The sequence below is a fragment of the Eschrichtius robustus genome, chromosome 15 (assembly GCF_028021215.1).
Source record: "Eschrichtius robustus isolate mEscRob2 chromosome 15, mEscRob2.pri, whole genome shotgun sequence".
Classification (NCBI taxonomy): domain Eukaryota; kingdom Metazoa; phylum Chordata; class Mammalia; order Artiodactyla; family Eschrichtiidae; genus Eschrichtius; species Eschrichtius robustus.
The window spans coordinates 83816308-83839631 of record NC_090838.1 but is presented as its reverse complement, the minus strand read 5'-3'; the positions used below and the strand labels follow the sequence as shown (position 1 = coordinate 83839631).

The window sequence follows — 23324 nt, the reverse complement described above, 5'->3', positions numbered from 1 at the left end:
TCTGTTTCTCTCTTCCTTGTTCTTTATTCTTCATCCTATAAAAAGCCTCCTGCCTTCCACCCCATTTTGTGGTTCTCTGGAGACTGTCTGCTTCACGAAGTGTTAAAATTTGTATCACCTGAATTGTCTTCTTTAACTTTTTATCAGTATAAATTTTTGTCTGTTTTATTCACTGCTGTCTCCCCAGCTGGTAGAACAGTTCCTGGCACATATATGGCACTTAATAAGTATCATATTAGTGTGTGAAATAAAATTCATATTTATGACAAGAAAAAAAAATTTTTTTTTGGCTGTGTTGGGTCTTTGCTGCTGTGCACGGGCTTTCTCTAGTTGCGGTGAGTGGGGGCTACTCTTCATTGTGGTGCGCGGGCTTCTCATTGCGGTGGCTTCTCGTCACAGAGCACAGGCTCTAGGCATGCGGGCTTCAGTAGCTGCAGCATGTGGGCTCAGTAGTTGTGGCATGTGGGCCCTAGAGCATGCGGGCTTCAGTAGTTGTGGCCTGTGGGCTCAGTAGTTGTGGCTCATGGGCTTAGTTGCTCCGCGACATGTGGGATCTTCCTGGACCAGGAATAGAACCCAGGTCCCCTGCATTGGAAGGCGGATTCTAACCACTGCACCACCAGGGAAGCCCAAGAAAAATGTGAACATAAAAATTCTTCTCTGCCCTTTGGTCTTCCCTCTCCCCACCGCACTGTGCATTGTGTATCTGCATTATGCATTGACCAAACCTCCCCGCTCAGCAGAAATACCTACTCAACCATAAACAGCAACATTCTCCTAGCATAAATAGACAACTCCTTAAAAAATTACATTCCTTCTTGATCTTATAAAGGGTCACATGACCCACTGTGATGGTGCTCAAATCTGGAATCATGTAAACTGTCAATAATACATCATTTAATATACAGCCCTCTGTCTCAAAAAACTTATATAAACTGTGTCTTGACTTCTAAAGGGTGGAACAGTTCTCAGAACTTTCTGAGATGCTCCTCCCAGGTTATTATCCTCAAATTTGGCTCGAATAAAATTTTCCAGGGACTTCCCTGGTGGCACAGTGGGTAAGACTCCACGCTCCCAACGCAGGGGGCCCGGGTTTGATACCTGGTCAGGGAACTAGATCCCTCCTGCATGCCGCAACTAAGAGTTCACATGCCACAACTAAGGAGCCCGCCTGCTGCAACTAAGACCTGGCACAACCTAAATAAATAAATAAATATTTTTTAAGAATAAAATAAAAATTTCCAATTCTCTCTTAGATCAACTGATCAGTTTTTCGTCAACAGTGAATAACTGGATCTCATGTTACTGTCAACAAAAAATTAATCAGTGGTCAATCTAAGACATGGAAAATTTTACTCAAGCCAACCTGAGGCTTATAACCCAGGAGACAGTCTTTCAGGAAGTTCTGAGGATTGTTCTGCTTGTTAGAGGTCAAGGCACAGTTATATAAGTTTTTTGAGACAAAGGCTTATGCATCAAAGTAACATATTGACAGTTTACACAGTCCAACAAGGAGAGTAGCGGGTCATCGTGATTGCTTACAGGATTGAGAAACGAATGTTATCTCCTAGGAGTTACTCTGCTGGTGCCAGGAGGAAATCGCTTTTTTTTAATCTTTGTCAAGTAGGCATTTCTGTGTCTTCTTAGGGGATCTAGTTGATGTATAATGCAGAGGCCCAATGCACAATAAAAGGGAGGGGGTAGTGGCTCAAATGGGCAGAGAGAGAATTTTGTTTTCCTTTTTTTCTTTTGAGAATTTTATGTTTAAATATTTTCTTGTCCTGCCTTAAAAACAATGTTATTTCATCATTATCCTCATGCAATCCTATGAGCACGCTGTTTCATTCATTCCACTACTACTCTGCCAGGCCCCATGCTGTGGGGTAGCCAGCAGTGACCATGCTACAGATACAAAGCCCCTTCTCTCATGGGCTTCACAGGGCTTTGAAGTAGGCAGAAAATAAGCCAACGCATATATACAGTAATAATTGTAACAAGTAATAAACAGAACCAAAATTAAAACAGAGTCGGGAGGTCAGAAGGGGGCGCACTCACACCCTAACACATAACTGAACCCAACAGGAAGAGACTCTTCTTCCCTAGCAAGAACTCAGCCGACGAGACTGTCAGGACTTCGCCAATAAAAAGCCGCTAAACTTCAAACTCCCAATCCCTCCAATGGACTCTTTGTTTACTACAGTCCTCCCAATTTCCTTTTCCCCTCTTTAAAAGAGCTCTCCTCTCCTTGCTATGCTGGGACCTGCACCTGGATTGCTATGGTTGCAGACCTGTTAACTGTTATTTCTTTACTGATCTCGAATAAACCCACTTTTGCTGGAGAGACAACCGGCAGCCTATTTGTTTTAGGTCAACATGACAAACTCTGATAAGGCTAGAAAGAAAATACAAAGTGCTCCATACCAGGTGCTTTGCATATGTCATCTCAGTTTCTACTCACAAGGAAATCCTGAAACATCTGTTACAAAGAAACTGGAACACAGAGAGAAGTACTCTGTCCGAGCTCTCAGGTTCAAACCCAGATCTGCTTCACTCCAAACGCTAGGGTCACTTGGGTCTCCCTTACCTTTGATTCCTAGAGAGGAAGTTAGTTACACTCTTGAGCCACAGGCCAAAAGGCAACTAGAAGTTTGGAGGCATGAGTGTCAGACGTTTGAAACCCTTCCCTGGAGGAAGCATATTACCTGGATTTTGGGATAAGACTCAGGGGGAGGGCATAGGACAGGTTAAGATTTCACTCTCCCAGGAAGGGAAAACCTGAGAATTTAGTCTACATTTGAAGCCAAAGAGAAGAGACGCTGACGCTGTTCCCTTCCTCTCTTCCAGGCTCCATGCTAAAACGCTCACATACTCTATGTCTTATGTGGAGAATTTCACTGCTATCATCCCCATTTTACAGACGAGCACACTTGCAACCAAGCAGGACCCTTTGGGGCCCTCCCAGAACACACCTCCTCCCCATGTCCTCTGCCTACCTTCTGTCTGTAGAAAAACTTTAGCCTCCTGGGCCTTCCCCGAGTACCAAAGAGTAAATTTAATCAGAGAAGTGAGAAAATGCAGAAAGGAAAACACTCAAACAAGACAAAATAATAATAGTTTAGCCATTAAAGTCAAGGCCCTTTAGTTCCTCCTCAGGGGCTACAGATAGTATACTGAGCCGTGTTCTTCGAGCTGTTTTGCACATACGGAAACCCTCACCAGATGGAGGCACGTAGACCCCAGACTGGTTGGAACCAGAAAGCTGACGATGCTGACTCCCACCAACCAATGAGAAGAATGTCTGGAGCTGATCACACACCCCACAACCCTGCTCCCTCACCCTGTCTTTAAAAACCTTTCCCTGGGAACTCCCTGGTGGTCCAGTTGTTAGGACTTGGGCTTTCACTGCCCTGGGCCCAGGTTCAATCCCTGGTCAGGGAACTAAGACCCCTCAAGCTGTGTGTCGTGGCCAAAACAAATAAATAAAAAAATAAAAGAATGACATAGCCGTTGCAGGTATGACAAAAACTGGCTAGAACAGATTAGGCCCAAGATGGAGGAAGATTCAACTTGCAAGAGAACTTGAACCTCATTATACACAAGCATATGCAAACAACACGCCCACAGGTGCCAGGACAGTTCTGAGGCTGACCACAGGAGGCCAAAAAGTGGGCAGGGACCCAATTCCTGGAAATCCCCGCCCCTTCCCCTAAATAGTTAGGATGCTCCTCCCACTTGCCTAAGAAATTACCCAGCTGATAAAAACTAACCACCCCATATTTCCGGGCCACTCTCCCCTTTTGAGATGGATTGCATTCTGCTTATGGAGTGTATCTCTCTAAATAAATCCACTTCTTTCCTATCACTTTGAGTCTCACTGAATTCTTTCGGCAACCAGACAGAAAAAACCTGAGCTTCCTTAAGTCCTGAGACCAGGTGTGCGATCTCCATTAAAAGACAGTGGGTTCGAGTCCCAGCCCACGGGGTCCAGTCCCATCTGAGCTGTGCTGTTTCAGTTCGGTTAACATACGGAGACTCCAAGCAATTGTCACTTGCTCACAAATGGCTCTTGTTCCTCTAAGCCACTATGATTAACTACATTTTATGTTCATTTTGGCTCACCCTGGGTCTGGAAAAACCTCTGCACACAAGACAGCAGGACTGACGCTCAGTTCTCTGACCAAGGGATATCACACGGAGCCTCATACCTGAAGACAGCCGAGGAGGTGGAAACGTTGTCATATGATGAAGAATTACAGAGAACTAACTTCCCCAAGGTGGCAGGGAGCCAAGACTAAAACTCACGTCCGTCCTGGCTTCATAATTTATGCCAAGGGGTAGGGGACACGGTCTGGGTAACCCAGGCTGAGTAGACGAGAGGTCCAGGCCTCCTTCTCCTGCTCCCGGGGTGACCCCCTTCCCGCCCGCTCCGCCTCGCGTACAACCAGCGTCCCCAGAGGCTAGTGAGCGCACGCGCAGAGCAGAACGTGCAGAGGGGCATCAGGTGTCAGGTTCCGTGTCCGGGCGCCCAGCAGCCCGTAGCCACAGCGCCCAACCAAGCCGCGAACGGCAGCATGTCGAGGGGTCGCAGCAGCGGCGGCCGCTGGCCACCAGCTCCAGTAAGGCGGCTAAAGGCGCGTGCGGTTGCGGCCAAGTACAAGAGCGGCGCACACCGGCGCCGGACTCCCCTTAAAGCGGAGGTACCGCGATTCTTCCCAGTACTTCCGGTGAATTCCCGGGCCGCCAGGGCCAGCCGGAAATGGAAGGGGACAAAGTACCGAGCCGGCTGGGGCCGGAAAGTGGCTACGCAAGGCGCCACCATTAGAGGTCGGGGCCGGAAGGAGAGGCAGGGCGCCGCCATGACGGGTTGGGCCTAAAGGGAACGGGGCTGCCTGTCTGCTCTGCGACCGGGAAAATACGAGGCAACGAAGGCTGGGCTGGGCGCCGCCATGACAACCGGATACCGGAAAAGGCGGGGCTATCCTCCCTCATTGATCCTCCTCCGGCATCGGCCTCAAGATGTGAGTAGCGGGAGCCCCTACCCCGTACCTGCCCCCGTATTCTTTCTCTTCCCCAGTGATCTGGACTTAGGCCAGGACTCCGGGAAGAAGGATTGGCCTCTCTGTTCCCTGGAGATCCGAGCCTTAGGATTCAGCGCTGTCCTTCACGAGCCCCAGTTCTCCGCGTGTTCAGGCCCCGCCCTCTGAGCGTTTAGGCTCCGCCCCTCTTTCGGGTGATAAGGAAGGACTTTCAGGTCCAGTCTCTCAACACCCGAAGCCTTGCCCCCCAAAACCCCGGGTCTCGTCCCTGACCCTGCAACCCTACGACTCCAGACTTCTCCCAGGACCTCTAGGACTCCTAGAGCCGTCCTTTTAGAGCTCCAGGTTCCTCCCCCTGGATCATCTGACTTTACCTTTTGAAACTTCCGGGTCTGTCGAGTATCTCAGACCTCACCTATAGGGCCCACAGACTTGTTCTTAGACACCACTGATCTCACGTTGGGGTTCCAGACCTTGTTCCCAAGAACTTCAAGAGCTTATCTGTAGGACCCTCCAGATTTACCCCAGAGCCCCAACCTCACCCAGGGCTTCCAGATCATGCCCCTAGGACCCTGAGACCCACCCCAGGACCCCCAAACCTGCCCCAGGGCCTCAAGTCTCACTTTCAGTACCCCTGTCTTCAGGTCTCATCTCTAAGACCCTCTGGTCAAGAGACCCTTCCCCAGGACCCAAGACCTCACCCCTTGGACCTCTAACCCTCATTTTTAGGGCCTTCGAACTCATTTAGGGCTTCCAGGTTCTCTCGGAAAACTCTAGGTGTTACTTCTAAGGCCCTAAGCCTTCTCTGCATGATTCCCAAGCCTAAACTGGGGGATGCCCTGAGTCCCAGACCCTTCTTCCAGGACCTCCACAGCCTGCCTTGGAATAATCAGACCTTTTTTTCAGGACCTCCACTATCTCCCCAGAAGCTTCCAGCCTGCTCCACAACCCCCAAGGCTCATGCCTTACCTCTCTACCTCCCTGGCCTTATCCCAGGACCCTTCAGACTCTGAGATTTGCCCAAGACCCCATAGATATACTGTATATCTGTTTAGGTACTGTATACATTAAAAGTATATATACTGTATACTCACTCTGGGGTGAGTCTACACCCCAGACTCGGATCAGAACTCCCTTTCTTGCCTACTGCCTGGAATTATCCTCAGACTGTCACGTCCCACAGGCAGGCAGCCCTGGAGATCACTGCTCGCTACTGTGGCCGGGAGCTGGAGCAATATGGCCAGTGTGTGGCAGCCAAGCCTGAGTCATGGCAACAAGACTGTCACCACCTTAAGATGAGCATTGCTCAGTGCACGTCCGCCCAGTGAGTGTGGGCTACGGGGCAGGTTGCGGGGGGGGGGGGGGAGGTGGGCAGTGGGGTGGAAGTCTCCCTGGGCCTGAAATGCCCTGCCCCTGCAGCCCAGTCATCCGGCAGATCCGCCAGGCCTGTGCGGAGCCTTTTGAGGCCTTTGAGGAATGTCTTAGACAGAACGAGGCAGCCGTGGGCAACTGCGCAGAACATGTGCGCCGCTTCCTGCAGTGTGCTGAGCAGGTGCAGCTGACACACACACCCTCTACCGCAGAGGTAAGACAGCGGCTCAGCATCTCATCCCACCCCTTCATCTTTCTAGCTGCTCAGAGTAAAGACCTTGGGGTCAGCCTCAGCCCCACGCAGACCTTTACCATGCATCCCGCTTCCAGAACATCAGAACGTGTTCCCCTCTTACCCATTCCATAGTCCCTGCTTTAGTCCAGCCATCTCCTCCACCCCTCCACAGCCAAGATACCTGCCCCAGCCTTCTCCCTGGTCTCCCTGAATCCCCTCTTACCTTGCCTCCGTGCGGTGGCCAGAGAGAACATTTAGGAACTGAAAACTAGTCACATTACACCTTTGCTTAAAGCTCTTCAGTGACTTCTCATCCACACTGAGAACAAAATCCCAGGTTCCTGCTGGTTCTCTGTGTTCTTCCCCAGGCTGACCTGATCCACCTCCTCCCTTACCCACTCTCCCTTTCTCTTCCTCACTGCCTCTCAGCTGTATGGGCAATGGGGGTAAGGATGGGGCAAAAAAGTCTTAACTGTTTTTAATGTATACAGTACCTAAACAGATATACAGTATATCTATGGTATTAAAATGTCATGGATGGGTGCAATTTTTTAAAAATGTCTAAAAAGACTCCTTGTGGGGGCAAAAGGTTGAGAAACGCTGGTTTAGGTGTTTACTGTCTCCCCCACTGGCCTGCAAGCTCCAAAGGCAAAAGACACATCTTTCACCAGCTCCCTCTCAAGCCCCTCTCATTTGCCCCTCTCTCGGTTCCTGGGGCCCCATCTTCTCTATTCGCACCCAGAAGAGAAGCCTTCTCTTGGACCTCCATGCTGTCTGTCTTGGACCTCCATGCTGTCTGTCTTACCTCAGTCAGTCCATTCTCCGTGAAGGTCCCAGAGTGATCCCAAAGGAGCTCTTGACTGCGTACTGCTTCATGGCTCGCGTTGACCAGGCCAAGTCTGCACTCCGGCACAGCCTCTCGGGCCCTGCAGGATATGGCCTCTGGCCCTACCTCTACCCGACATCCACCTCAAGCTCTGTGTTTCGTGCCCCAGTGAACATGCAATTACTCGAATGCCGGTCTCTCCTGCTGCCAGGCTTTTATCTCACTGTTTCCCTCTGCCGGGACTGCCCTTCCTATTCCATCTGGCTAATTCTTATTCCAGCTTCGATGTCACCTCCCTCAGAAAATCCCGTCATGGCCCATCCCCATCCTCCAAGATGCCTGTGCTCCCTTCACTATGGCTTATATTTTACTGCCTTGTAACTGCTTCCCTCCCATCGCCTGTTTCAGAGGCGTTCTTGGCTAAAGACTGGGGAAATGCCCTTCTACCAGGCTCTGTAGACATTGGGTTTTTTTTTTTTTTAATAAGGCACAGATAAGTGAAAGGTTCAGGTTCCAAGAGCAGACACCAGTGAGATGGACTTTCAGAAAATATTCAGTAATGATTGCATACTGTTCACACTAGTTTATTAATTCTGTTTTGGTGATACTTCTTGCAAGTTTTTTGAGCATCTGAACAAAGACCCCACCTTCCTATCTTAGGGCCAGTTGCTCCCTCCCTCCTGGAATGAGCAACCAAGGCTCTCCCTGGTCTTCCTGGGGTCACCCCTGTCGTGCCCCCCGCTACTCTCTGTCTCCCCGCTGGTAGCCAAAGGAGCTTTTAAAAAGGGAAATTGGGTCACATCTGTCCCCTTCAAAGCCTGTGGTTTTCCAGTGCGCTCGGAGTCATTAAGCCCACACCCGGCTCCTCCTCACTGTGCGCTCCTTCCCGGTGACGGCATCCCAGCCGCAGCTTTCCCTCTCTGACTGGGGGCAGTGAGATTCAGGCCTCCTCTCTTCTCTAGTCTCCACGATAGCAAGCACACAGGCTCATCTCATAAAACATGGTATAAAGACGTCTCACGTTGACGCAGCTGACAGCGTGAAGTGCTGCTCGTACCTCCCTCTCCGCACACCTCTGCTCTGTACCCTGATGTAGTTTTCTTCATAGGATTCACCCGCTGACACATTTTTGTTCACTGGTTGTCTGTCCCTCCCTAGAGTCAGAGATGTGTGTCTGCTGCATCCACTGCCAGGAAATTCTAAGAATTTTTCACATGATCTGAATTTTTAAATTGTCATCAATTTGTTCTTAATATCCTCATATTATCTTAAGGTCGGTCAAACCTGTAACAAAGGCCCCTTTTTCATTTCTCTCTTTTTTTCTTTTGGCTGAGCCATGTGGCTTGTGGGATCTTAGTTCCCACCTGGGCCCTCGGGAGTGAGCGTGTGGAGTCCTAACCACTGGACCGCCAGGGAATTCCCCCCTTTTTCATTTCTTTTTTTAATTTATCTTATTTATTTATTTATTTTTGGCTGCGTTGGCTTTTTTTTTTTGCTGCGCCCGGGCTTTCTCTAGTTGTGGCGAGCGGGGGCTACTCTTCCTTGTGGTGGGCGGGCTTCTCATTGCGGTGGCTTCTCTTGTTGCGGAGCGCAGGCTCTAGGCACGTGAGCTTCAGTAGTTGTGTCACACAGGCTCAGTAGTTGTGGCACACGGGCTTAGTTGCTCCTTGGCAGGTGGGATCTTCCCGGACCAGGGCTCGAACCCGTGTGCCCTGCATTAGCAGGCGGATTCTTAACCACTGCGCCACCAGGGAAGCCCCCCTTTTTCATTTCTGACATGGGTTATTTGTGTCTTCTTCCTTTTTTCCTTGGTGAGTCTTGACAGGAGTTTATCAATATTATTAATCTTTTCACAGAATCTGCTTTTGGCTTTGTTGGTGCTCTTTATTTCATATATTTGTTTTTAATTTTTCTTGTGTGTGCCAGGCACACAAGAGGTGCTAGTAGATGTCGATGTGGCTTTTTTCTGCAGGCACAGCCACTTCCTGCCTCCTGAGGACCCTTCAGACCGTAGGAGAACTGGACATGAGTGACTGCACTTGATGCCTCCACCCCTGAAGAATGGCCAGGTGGCGTCCTGAGGGCTGTGGACATGGGCCTGGCTTCCCTGGACATCAAGACTCACAATAAATAAAGACTATACCAGGCTTTGGTTCCTGCCTTCAGCACCTGCGGGGCCCTGTTCCCCAGCTTCACCTAGTGTGCCAAGGAGGGGCCTGGGGCATGGGGCAAGCTGCTCTGTCTGTTCACCAGGGTTAAGGCGACCCCTCTTCCCCCCTCAGCTCTGCCAACATCAATCTCCTGTCTCCTGCCGCACGGATACGGAGAAGGGCTCCTTCTCACTTTAACTCTAGCATTTACAAGTCTTCATTGAGTGTTTCCTGGAGGCTTAGGGGGCAATAAGTAACACACCTCCTTCCCTCTTGAGTTCAGAACCAGTTGAGCAATAGACATGGGCATGAGGCAATGCAGGTGAAAACACTGGCTTTTGTGTGGAAAAGAGCTGCATTGACGGATGTGGCTTAGAGTTTGCTGCACTGGACTTCTCTTCTGTCTTGGTTTGCATCCTTCCAGAGTCCAACCCGGAGAATTTGAGTACAGGTAGTATCTGGGGGCATGATTCCAGGAACACTCGTAGGGAAGTGGAGAGGTGTGACAGAGAGGAAGGCAGCCAGTAAAAGGTGCATTACCAAGCCGGTCACTGCTGTGGGCAACTGAGGCTCAGTCCCACCTGGGACTTCTGGGAGACGGCACAGAACATACCTCAGTTCTCCCATCCCAGGGGCAAGGAAGTTGGGGTGTATGTACACCAACTCCCCATCTGACATTGAGGGATGTTTTCATGGGCATTGACTGCCCTATGCGTGGTCGAGTGCCCTTCTGCCACCAAGAGAGGGCCCTGAGCAGAGAGCAGTGGGAAGTCAAGTGAGCAGCCTTCAGCACACAGGAGAGAGTGCTGAGTGGATCGGGTAGGTACCAGCAGTGGCTGCTGCAGCTTCTTAATGTTTCTCTGCAGGATTACAGGCTCCGTGGGCATAGCTGGTAGATCTGTCTTCCTGCAGGGGCAGGTCCTAAAGGGCAGAGGGTAGACAGGCAAGTATGCAGAGAGAGAGAGCCCAGAGCCTGCACCCAGCTTCACCATTCAGATAAGTTGCTCTGCCCTGGAGCGTAATCCAGACTTACAGAAACTGGAAGTGACTGGTCAGCGCCGACCGGACTGGCCATTTGAAATCTAAGGCTTGTGCTCTGGCTTGGAAAAATGAGCTGGGAGTCTCTCCTGGGGATTTGACACCTAAAACAAAGGAAGTTGTTGGTTGGCCTAGCAGCCAGGGTGGGAGTCCTATGCAGTCAGGGTTGCAGGGGCCCTTGGATGCCATGTGGCCCAAACAAGAAAACCCAGGTTGTGGAGAGAGGATTGTCATCAGTTCTTGTGGTCCCTGGAAGGGCTGCTTGGGTCCTGGTGGCTTTCTGTTCCCAGCTCCAGTTTCCTTGGGCTGTGGATTGAGCCCTCAGACTTCTGTGTATGTTTTCAGCCAACCTGGCTTTGAGTAAGCTAGGGTGGGGTTCTCTCCATGTGACTGAAAGAAGTGATAAGAGCAGACAAAATGGAGGTGGAGACTACGTTTTAGAACATCTGTAACAGGCCTGTCTTCCACTAGGCTAGACTAGCTTCCTTATATGGTGGGTCTCAGGGGTCCACGAGAGCAAAAATGGAAACAACGTCACTGCATTTACCACATTCTACTAGTTGAAGTAAGTCATGAGGCCAACCCAGATTAAAGGCCCTGGAGACTCTGCCTCTTTTTTGGCAGGGAAGGGACTCCACCTCTTGATGGCGTTTGCCTGCAAAGAATTTTTGCCCATATTTGCCCATAAAAACTTCATAGTTTCTATTCTTGCGTCTGTTAGGGTAAAATGTATTTTTCTAAGAATTTTTCACATGATCTGAATTTTTAAATTGTCATCAATTTGTTCTTAATATCCTCATATTATCTCAAGGTCTGTCAAACCTGTAACAAAGGCCCATTTTTCATTTCTCTTTTTCTTTTGGCTGAGCCATGTGGCTTGTGGGATCTTAGTTCCCACCTGGGCCCTCGGCAGTGAGCGTGTGGAGTCCTAACCACTGGACTGCCAGGGAATTTCCCCCTTTTTCATTTCTGACATTGGTTATTTGTGTCTTCTTCCTTTTTTGCTTGATGAGTCTTGACAGGAGTTTATCAATATTACTAATCTTTTCACAGAATCTGCTTTTGGCTTTGTTGGTGCTATTTCCTATATTTGTTTTTAATTTAAATCTCTTCTTTATTATTACCTTCTTTTCTTGGATTTAATTTTCTGTTTTCTACCTTTTTGAATGTTTAGCTCACTGACTTTCAGCCTTTTCCCTTTTCTAATATATGCACTTTTTCCCCAAAGCATGGCTGTTTTGCTTTTTTCATTGATCTCAGATTATTTAGATGTTTAAAACTGTATTTTTAAATTTCTAAACATATGGGGATTTTTCTAGTTATCTTGCCTAATTGCAATTGGGTTGAGAACATATTTTATATGATTTCATTCTTTTGAAATCCGTTGAGACTTTCTGGCTTGGCATATGGTCAGTTTTTGTTAATGTGCCATATGTGCTTGAATCCTTGGCTCATGATGCATTATCTTAGCTTGGATTCCCCCAGAAACAGACTTTGAGACAAGGGTTTGGGAGATGATCCCAGAAAGCACTGGTAGAGCTGCGGGAAGTGAGGCAGGGAAGGGAAGGCAGCACATCAGAGGTGCATTTGCAAACAAGGTATCACTGTGGGCTACAGCTTCATTCTCTGGGCAACTCTGGGAAGCAGTGGAAATAGGCTTCCCACTCTCGTGGTGAGGGCATTTGTACACCCTTCATTTGGTTGAGGGCTACTTAAGGGGATGGGTTTTTTGTTTTTTGTGGGGTCTTTTGTTTTTTTTAGTTTGGCCTGTGGGAGTTTGGTTCCCTGACCAGGGATCGAACCCGTGCCCCCTGCAGTGGAAGCGCACAGTGTTAACCGCTGGACCGCCAGGGGAGTCCCAAGGGGATGGATTTTTAATTCCCTGCCACTTCCCGCTTGCCACACACTAGGCAGAGTGGGCTCTGGTGGAGAGGAAGCTCTCCAGCAAAGATCAGCTGCCTTGCCTGCTTCACCCACTGGGTTCACGTCTGTGGCCGCCGCCTGTGGCCACAGCTGCCATTGCTGCCCTCTGTCACGGCTGCCTCAGCAGCAGACAGCGTCATCCTGACCACCTTTGCTGCCTGTAGCTATTGATGGCCATCACCACATCCCACCGTAGCCACCATTGGTGGAGGTATTGAAATAACAAGAATGCCTTCAAAATGCTTGACTCCATTCGCAAAGAATGGCTACATTCAACCCAGGAGGCCGATGAGAAGTGGTGGGCATGAAGGCGGGGGAAGCATTGGGAAGAGTGTGGGGAGGGACAGACAGCAGTGTTGGGGGGACGTGTGTGGGTGCTGAAGGGGTTGAGTGAGCTGATGACGTCAGGATTCTGAGGAGGCAGAATTCCAGTCAAGGCTTCGGAGCCGCAAAGTTCGGCTCTGGCGGCAAAGGGGCTTGGGCGGCTCCTTGGCGGGTGGTAGCGGTGGCCTAGCGGTTCCTCCTGGCCCTGTGATTGTCGGGGCCAGGTCCGGGGAGGATGGCGCCCTAGAGCCCAGCCTCGCTGGGGTAGGGGCGGGAGGGGACGGGGTGGGGACCGGCCATGTCGGAGGTGACCCAAAGTCTGCTGCAGCGCTGGGGTGCCAGCTTTAGGAGAGGCTCCGACTTCGACTCTTGGGGCCAGCTGGTGGAGGCGATAGAGGAGTATCAGATATTAGCAAAACACCTACAAAAAGAGGCCCAAGCTCAGCACGGTAATTCTGAATTCACCGAAGAACAAAAGAGAACCATGGGCAAAATGGCAACATGTTTGGAATTACGAAGTGCAGCTTTACAATCCACACGGTCCCAAGAAGAATTTAAACTGGAGGGTCTGAAGAAGCTAGAACCAATCCTAAAGAATATTCTTACATATAATAAAGAATTCCCATTTGATGTTCAGCCTGTCCCCTTAAGAAGAATTTTAGCACCTGGTGAAGAAGAGAATTTGGAATTTGAAGAAGATGAAGAAGAGGGTGGTGCTAGAGCACGGTCTCCTGATGCCTTTCCTGCTAGAGTTCCCCATACTTTATTACCAAGGTTGCCATCAGAACCAGGAGTGACGTTACTCACTATCAGAATTGAGAAAATTGGCCTGAAAGATGCTGGGCAATGCATTGATCCCTATATTACAGTTAGTGTAAAAGATCTGAATGGCATAGATTTAACTCCTGTGCAAGATACTCTGGTGGCTTCAAGAGAAGAAGATATGTATGTTCATTTTAATGTGGACATGGAGCTCCAGAAGCATGTTGAAAAATTAACCAAAGGTGCAGCTATTTTCTTTGAATTCAAACACTACAAGCCTAAAAAAAGGTTTACCAGCACCAAGTGTTTTGCTTTCATGGAGATGGATGAAATTAAACCTGGGCCAATTGTAATAGAACTATACAAGAAACCCACTGACTTTAAAAGAAAGAAATTGCAATTGCTGACCAAGAAACCACTTTATCTTCATCTGCATCAAACTTTGCACAAGGAATGATCGTGACATGAATACCCTGGAACTTCAGTGAATCTTACCACTCAGTAGAAACCATCCTAGCTCTGTGTAGCCTGTTCACCCTTCAACAGGCAGGAAGCAAGCTGTACCCAGGCCAGCAGGCCAGACTGAGTCCATTACAAAGCTGTAGCACAGAATTCAAAGTCCAGCACGTCACTGATGTAAAAGACTCCTTTGGATACAGGCTTATTGTAGATCTTGAAACGTTTTCACTTTTCTATTAATTGTGCAATGAATAGCCTCTTTTCTAATGTGCCACTACTCCTGCCCTGCTTCCTGGAATGACACTGTTGTGGGTGGAATGTGCTCACCTTCACACTTAATTCAGCAATAAGAGTGCTAGGGTTTGCACACCTGTCCACTTCTGCTCCAACACGCTCTTCGGTTTTTCGAGTTAATGTCAAACTTTGGGTTGATGTGGGTAGGATAGTATGAAACTGCCTTTGAGAGGAATTGGACCAATTATGCTGCCCAAGGTCAGTCTGGAAATTTATAGGCTGCTCCTTGGAGACGGCCTTGATTCACCCTGATCTCATGGTTCTCCTGCTTAGAAATAGTGTGCCTTGGCCAAATCAGTATCCCATATGGGCGTGTTCGCAGGTTGTAGCTGTGATTTTTCCAGATGACCAGATTGTTTTTCTGAAAGTGAGCATATTTTTAGTCATGTTGATTAGCTTCTTTCTACATCACATCGTACGTACATCATTCTTTCTGATAGTGATTCTGGGGTTAATGATGGAACCATCTCAGAATAATTACGAATTCTTGGTGGGTTTATAATGTCTTCTAAATCATGTAATCTAAAAATAATTTGAGTCAGATGCTGACAAGATACCGCAGGGATAACTGCTGTTTTTCTGACAACTGATTGTGAAACCTTAAAACCCGCCTACCTCTTCTTATAGTGGTGAGTATGCAAATCTGGAGATATTCTATTTTTTTTTTTATATAGGTAGATAGGATTGCCATTTATTTCCTATGTAGATATACTGCCATTAATCCATATGGAAATATGCAGGTCATTAGCTTTTTTTAATTTGACTATTTACATTCTTTCGACTTAATAATGGGGCATAAGTAAAACTTTCATAGTACACACGAGGTGGATATTTGATACACAGAACATGAAGATTGGGGGGGGCATTCTGTGGGTTAGATGTGGGGCCCACATATTTAATATTCACTATTTTAAATGACCAATGCTAGCATGAGGGGAACGCAGTGCCAGTACTTGGCCTATTTTTAAACTAGTGTAATAAGCCTAGTCATACCGTCCAGTATGTTTGCTTTTTAAAGTAAGTAACCACAGTTAAGTTCTAGCCCTTGCACTTCAAGAGATCTAGTCTCCACTTTCAGTTGTCTGTTAGGTCAGTTCTGTTTACTACGATGGATGTTAAAAAACTATATGAGCCTGAAGAATTCTCAACCAAATTTAGTCTTGCCTCTCTCTTGATTAGTTTAATTCCAAAATGATTCCATCCACAGTAGCTTGAGGGGATGAAGAATTTGCCTTAATAAATTACTTTGTTGTTCACTCAACTCTTAGACTGTGAGTTGCCAGCCCACCTGCTGACCCCCGGACTGTAAGCTCCTCAGGGGGTAAGAACCATATGTTCGCCATGTCACGTACATTTTCTGAGGTGCTTGGCAGCGCTCTGTACCTTGTGGAGTACTTGGTACCTTCTGTTTGATGTTGCTGACAAGACCTAAAACTAATCCCTTAAAAAACCTACCATTAAAATGTAGCAAAACTGGAAGAAAAAAAAAAAAAAAAGCCAGTCAAAGGTGTGTGGAGGTGAGGAGGGGGGGTATGTGAACCAGAAAGCAGAGTCTTCGAGGGTCATCATTTTCACCTTTGATGGTTGAACTGAGGATTTTGTGCTTATCACTGAACATACTGACTTGGATGATAAAGATAATCACTATATTAATGGTAATAAATATTTCAGTCAGCACTTACCTTCAAAGGGTAAGCACCTCATTTATACCATCAGAAACTTTCAGGCAGAATGTGTGCAAATAGAAGCCAGATCTCTAAAGAAATTAATAATCTTGAAAGAAAGTAAGCTAGCTTTTACCATAAAGTGTGCTGCTTTTCAAAAGTCCTGCTGCCACACCCTAGACCAATTAAATCAGAATCTCCTGGGGTAAGACCCAGCATGGGTATTTTTTCTTAAATACCGATTTTAGGGGGCTTCCCTGGTGGTGCAGTGGTTGAGAATCTGCTTGCTAATGCAGGGGACACGGGTTCAAACCCTGGTCTGGGAAGATCCCACATGCCGCAGAGCAACTAGGCCCGTGAGCCACAACTACTGAGCCTGCGCGTCTGGAGCCTGTGCTCCGCAACAAGAGAGGCCACGATAGTGAGAGGCCTGCGCACCGCGATGAACAGCGGCCCCCGCTTGCCGCAACTAGAGAAAGCCCTCGCACAGAAACGAAGACCCAACACAGCCAAAAATAAATAAAAAAAATAAATAAATTTAAAATACTGATTTTTAATTTTATTTCAATATGCAACCAAGAACCACTGCCCTGGCGGAATTCCTCATTTTTGGTTGACTGCGATTTGTAATATTAACTTGTTTGGAAATAAAGTTCTGAAAGTTGTTGACCCTATTTCTGAAGCCCCTGATGATCTAGAATTTACAGAGTCTGGGAGCCTACGAGTGTCACAGTAGTATTTCTTTCTAACCCAATGAATATTTACCAGTGAGGTGGTGACATACGAAACAAGGTCAGATCCAAGTAATTTACATCCTTTCCTCCTTCTCTGATGGGCCAGAAATTATGGGATGCAAGGTGTGTCAGTTCAACTGGACAGAAGGAAAGGGTGTCACTCTAAAAAGCATTAAGCAGCAAAAATGTCAAGGACATGGACAAGTTTGTGCAATAAGGGGACCTGCCCTCCTGAGTCTTCCAAGGCCAGAGGCCTGGACACTGCTGCTGGGACTGTGCTGGCTGCGGAGCATGTCCAAAGTCAAATCTCTTACTTCCCAGGAGAAGACATTGAAGATAACACGGTGACCTCGATACAGCAGTGTGAGGTGCTGGCGAGAAAAAGGAGGGAAATGCAGATCGGAAAAATGGAGAAAGAGAACAACTCCAAAGATTCTGTACCCAGCAAATAAAATTTATTTTATTTAGTTATTTATTTTTTGGCTGCAGTGGGTCTTCGTTGCTGCCCACAGGCTTTCTCTAGTTGTGGTGAGCAGGGGCTACTCTTCATTGAGGTTCTGAGGCTTCTCATTGCAGTGGCTTCTCTTGTTGCGGAGCACGGGCTCTAGGCGTGTGGGCTTGTAGCACACGGGCTTCAGTAGTTGTGGCACATGGGCTTCAGTAGTTGTGGCACACGGGCTCAGTAGTTGTGGCTCGTGGGCTCTAGAGCGCAGGCTTAGTAGTTGTGGCACATGGGTTTAGTTGCTCCGTGGCACGTGGCATCTTCCCAGACCAGGGCTCGAACCCGTGTCCCCTGCATTGGCAGGTGGATTCTTAACCCCTGCGCCACCAGGGAAGTCCCAACATTTCTATTTTGATGTCTTGAAACATCTCAATATTACCGTGTTCAGAGCTGAGCTTCTGATTCTCCTCCTAAAACTGTTCCACCCCTGCCTTCCCTAACTCAGGCAGATCCCTTCTGCCCGCTGCTCAGGCCAAAGACCTTGGGAGCCTCCTTAACCCCGCTTTTCTTTCACACCCAATATCCAGTGCATTTGGAAATCCCATTGGCTCCTTCTTCAAAATATATCCACAATCCCTCTACCTCTCAGTACCTCCTGTTACCAAATCCAGCAGGAACCACCATCCCTCACACCTGGGTTTCTGCACAGCCTCGTCCCTGCTCTCCAAGCTTCTCCTTCCTCCCACCCTGAGTGTGTTCTCAATTCAAAAGCTAGAGGGATCCTTTTAAATATGTAAGTCAGAATATCTGTCACTCCTCCATCTGAAACTGTGCAAAGGTATATCATCTCAGAGCAAAAGCCAAAGTCCGTAGGGTAGCCTGTGACGCCCTGCGCCCTTTGGGCACCCTCCTCCTCATTCCTTCTGACCTCATTTCCTTCCAAGTTCCCAGCCACGTGGTCTCATTCCTGCTCTTCGAACACTCCAGGAGTGGCCCTGCCTCAGGGCCTCTGCTTAATTCTGCTGGGAACCTTCTTCTCCCAGAGAAACATGTGACTGTCACCTCTAAGTCTTTTCTCAAATGTCACCTTCCTGCCACCCTACTTAGCACAGATACCTACCTCTTGCCCTGGGCTTCGGATAACCTGCTCTTTTCCTTTTATCACCTCTTCGCCTACCTTATTTATTAGTATTATTGCTTCCGGTCTGTCTCTCCCACTCGAATAGGCAGGAATCTTTGTCTCATCTGTTCATTGGTATAACCAAAGCCTTGAGGATAGTGTCTGATAGGTGCTCAATAAATATTTTATTTTTTAATTTTATTTTATTTTTGGCCGTGCTGCGTGGCCTGCGGGATCCTAATTCCCCCACCAGGGATCGAACCAGTGCCCCCTGCAGTGGAAGCTCAGAGCCTTAACCACTGGACCAGCAGGATCTCCCTCCATATATATTTTAGAATGAACGAAGGAGGTGATCACCATTCTCTCTTCAGGTCACAGCCTGGGAAGTGTGGCTGGAGCTGTCGTGGTGAGGTCCGGGGCCCCGGAGTGGTGGTGAAATGGTGGGCTGAGGCCTCAGGGCCCAGGGGTTCACCGTTGCGCCCCCTCACCTCTGCCCTAAGTGGCTCTAGCCTGTTTATCAAGGTTGCATCATCATCTGGGGAAGAAGTTTCACTGGAAATGCAAGTATCATCTTATTTTGAAAGACAGCCAGATCCCTCCAAGTTGCTCAGATCTGTAGGCAGGCTGTGCTAAATCAGGTGGTAGGGAATGCCCTCTGAGAAGATGACATTTGAGCAAAGACTTGCTACCAGGTCCAGGGCATGGGATCGAATCTCAGTGCAGAGAGAGGGGAGGGGGCAGCAACGAGGTATGGTAAAAATTTGTTTCTCCGCTCAACCTAGTAATGCTCTAGGGCTCAGAGACCTCCACGTGACCTTCTGCACACGTCAAGCAGATGAAGGAAGAGAGAGAGCTTGAGGATCATGGAGAGGTTTTTTAGGGGCCAGTTCTGGAAGTGCTGGTGTACATCACTACTGCCACCACCCAGAACTCAGCCCCACCTCACGGCAAGGGATGCTGAGAGATGTAGCCTACTTGTGTGCTCCGGAGGCAAAGCAAGTAAGCTCTCAGCACTGTCTTTGCCACATAGGTACCCTGCATAATCCGGGGACAATACTCAGGGCTGTAGAATAAGTAGAGTACCAGGCACACACTGGTGTGGATGGGAGAGGTGTGTGGCCTGGAACAGCCTTTCTGGAAGGCAACGTGGAAGAATCTTGTTCCCTTTGTAGGAATTTATGCTACAGAATCATGAGTGTACAGATGTAAGTGTACAAGAATGCATCCAGCAATGCAGTTCACAGTAATAAAAATTGGAAACATTGAACAAAAAATGGGATGCAGATCATTTAAAAACAAAGACAGGGACTTCGTCGGCAGTCCAGTGGTTAAGACTCTGCACTTCCATTGCAGGGGGCATGGGTTTGATCCCTGGTTGGGGAACTCACATCCCACATGCCACGTGGCATGGCCAAAAACAAATAAACAAACAAAGACAGATCTTCTTATATTGTCATCTGAACAGATGTCCAACAAAATGCAAATTGTACTGTAATTATAGTGTGGTCTCAGGAAGAATATTTATACATTAATTTTTAAAATACATAGTATTTGCACATGGTACAAAGATTCGAAAGGTAGAAAAGGCTATCCACTGAAAAATCTCCCTGTCACCCCTGCCCCGGGTCATCAAGTTCATCTCCTTACAGGCAACCTATGCTACCAGTTTCTTGTATATCTTTCTAGGAGCATTTTATGTATACACCAGCAAAGGCATACATATGTGGGCACATTCCCACACATATGTATGTGTATCTTGATCCTCCTTTTTTATGCAAATGCTAACTTACGATACATATATTTTTTTCAAAACAATATTTTACTGAAGTATAGACTTACAATGTTGTATTAGTTTCAGGTGTACAGCAAAGTGATTCAGTTATATAAGAGTATTTCAGATTCTTTTCCATTTCAGGTATTACAAGATACTGAATATAGTTCCCAGTGCCACACAGTAGGTCCTTGTTGTTTATCCATTATATACATAGTAGTGTGTGTATGTTAATCCCAAACTCTTAGTTTATCCCTTCCCCCAACTTTCCCTTTGGTAACCATAAATTGGTTTTCTATGTCTGTGAGTCTATTTCTGTTTTGTAAATAAGTTCATTTGTATCATTTTTTTTAGATTCCACATATAAGTGATATGTGATATTTGTCTTTCTCTGTCTGAGTTACTTCACTTAGTATGATCATCTCTAGGTCTTTTTTCACCTAAAAATTTAACTTCGTGATCATTCCATTATGAGTACCTAAATAATTCTCTCGTTCTTTTTATGGCTACATAATATTTCCTTTTATGGATATAAAAAATGAGTTATATTTAAAATTAAGTGTTTCCAGCCCATATATACATAGAACTATATGCAAAATATCCTCAAACTCTTCACAGCTCTTGCTAAGGCCGCAGTGACCTCCACATGCAGTGAGCACTTTTCAGTCCTCCTCTTGGCCGCTCTTGACGGGTTGCCTTCTGACAAAGACTCTCTGCTTGATCAAACTTGAGTCAGTTTCCCCCAGGCCTTCTTTTTGATTAGGTCTCAACCTTGGCTGCCATCCTGTGTCTGGCCTGCCCAACCCAGTCTCAGCAAAGAATCCTGCTAAGTTGGTTTAGGAAGAATTCCCTCATCTTTGACATCTGATCAAGTTCCTCATGCCCCACCTTTGACGTCTAAGTCCTTCACCTGCCTTAGCAAGAATTCTGTTAGGTTAGTTTTGCAAGAATTCCTTGAAGTCACCTCTTAGTCAGTTTCCATCCACTGAGCCCTTCACGCTGCCCTTGGCTCTAAATCCCCCTTGTCCTTGTTGTATTCAGTGTTGAGTCAGATATCTCTGCCCTATTGCAGTACTCCTATGGCAACAGTCCTGAGGAAAGCCTTTTTGTTTACCATTTTAACAAGTGTCAGTATTAACCTTTAACCTTGCTCTTTTAACCATTCCCTGAAACTCGTCTTCCCTTGTCTTTCTGTACACACTTTGCAGGCCTCCTCCTGCCTCTCTGGCCATCCCTCCACCCACTCCCACCCCTGGCAGTATTCTTCAAGGCTTGAACCAGGCCTCTTCTATTCTCTACTCTCTGCAGTGATATAATTCCTTATAGAGAATTGCAAACAATTCGTTGGGTCACAGATGGTTTCCTTCAGCCCGGGCCTCTGCCACAGGCTTCCCCTGGCTACATGGATTTTTCTCAGATTTTCCAAGGGAACACTCACCATCCAGAACTAAAGGCATCATCTTCCCAAACTTGTCTGTCATTTCCTTTGGCCCCCTCGCTCCTTCTCACGGCCATGTCATTGCACCTGGGCCTGGAGGGCTCTTGCTCGCCACGGCCAGTGTGCTTAGTTAATTCCTTCTCATCATTCAGACCTGAGCTCAGCCCAGAGTCCCTTAGAGAGTCTGCTCTGTCCCTGCCCTCCTCAGAGGCCAGATTCCACTTCTGTATATTTTCACAGCAGTGCCATAAGCATCTCACTTATGGCCCCACTTGAAAGAGGGAACCTCAGGCCGATCCACATGGAGAGACAGTCTGCAGAATGAGTGTCTTGGACTCTTCAAAGACATCAGTGTCGGGCTTCCCTGGTGGCGCAGTGGTTGAGAATCCGCCTGCCAATGCAGGGGGCACGGGTTCGAGCCCTGGTCTGGGAAGATCCCACATGCCGCGGAGCAACTAAGCCCGTGAGCCACAACTACTGAGCCTGCGCGTCTGGAGCCTGTGCTCTGCAACGGGAGAGGCCGCCGCGACAGTGAGAGGCCCGCGCACCGCGATGAAGAGTGGCCCCCGCTCGCCGCAACTGGAGAAAGCCCTCGCACAGAAATGAAGACCCAACACAGCCAAAAATAAATTAATTAATTAATTAAAAAAAAAAATCAGTGTCATGAAAGACAGAAAAAGTCCAGGGACTGGTGCTAAAGAGACATTACTTGGGCCATCCATCTCTAAGCCATTATTGGGATAATTGGGGATATTTGAATATGTACTGTATATTAGACAATAAATGTTAAGTGCCTTGGGTTTGATAATGGTATTGAGTTAATATATGAGAATTATAGGGAATTCCCTGGCAGTCCAGCGGTTAGGACTCCGAGCTCTCACTGCCTTGGGCCCGGGTTTGATCCCTGGTTGGGGAACTAGGATCCCACAAGCCGTGTAGTGTGGCCAAAAAAAAAAAAAAAATTGCTTAATATATGAGAATTATATAATATACGAGAATTCTTTAGGAGATACACGTTAAAGTGTCTAGGGGTGAAGTCTCATAATAAATGAAACTTATTCTCAAACAGTTCAGAAAAGAAATGTGAGTGTATATATGTATATACCTATAACTATAGATATTACATATACATCTATACCTATCATTCACATATGTATATTTATACATATGTACACATATATATATAAACATATATCTATATCTATCTATCTAGAGAGAACAAATGTGTCAAAAGGTTAATAATTGATACATCAAGGTAAGGGATATACTGTATTATTTTTGCAACATTTTGTAGGTTTGACGTTTTCCAAAATAAAAAATTGGAGGAAAATCAGTGAACATGTAAAGTATAAAAAGCTTTAGGGAAGAACTTCTTGATAACAGTCATTCAGGCCATGTTGTCATCCTTTTGTTTTCATCTACAGTCCAAAAAGATTGACTTTTCTGGGCTTCCCTGGTGACGCAGTGGTTAAGAATCCGCCTGCCAATGCAGGGGACACAGGTTCGATCCCTGGTCCGGGAAGATCCCACATGCCGCGGAGCAACTAAGCCCATGCGCCACAACTACTGAGCCTGCGCTCTAGAGCCCGCAAGCCACAACTACTGAAGCCTGCGAGCCACAACTACTGAAGCCCATGCACCTAGAGCCCGTGCTCTGCAACAACAGAAGCCACCGCAATGAGAAGCCCACGCACGGCAATGAAGAGTAGCCCTCCTTGCTCGCTGCAACTAGAGAAA

The 23324-nt window shown here is 47.4% G+C and overlaps 1 protein-coding gene and 1 pseudogene across 1 annotated transcript; both read left to right on the top strand.

Moving 5' to 3' along the window:
- Window positions 1-4740: 4740 nt before the first annotated feature.
- CHCHD5 (coiled-coil-helix-coiled-coil-helix domain containing 5) lies at window positions 4741-9615 on the top strand. Its single transcript, XM_068564969.1, has 4 exons — window positions 4741-5018; window positions 6220-6360; window positions 6456-6621; window positions 9441-9615. Coding segments are annotated over exons 1-4 (333 nt in total). The 5' UTR covers window positions 4741-5016; the 3' UTR covers window positions 9465-9615.
- Window positions 9616-13201: 3586 nt separating this feature from the next.
- On the top strand, window positions 13202-14168 carry LOC137777714 (axin interactor, dorsalization-associated protein pseudogene; annotated as a pseudogene).
- The last annotated feature ends 9156 nt before the right edge of the window (window positions 14169-23324 follow it).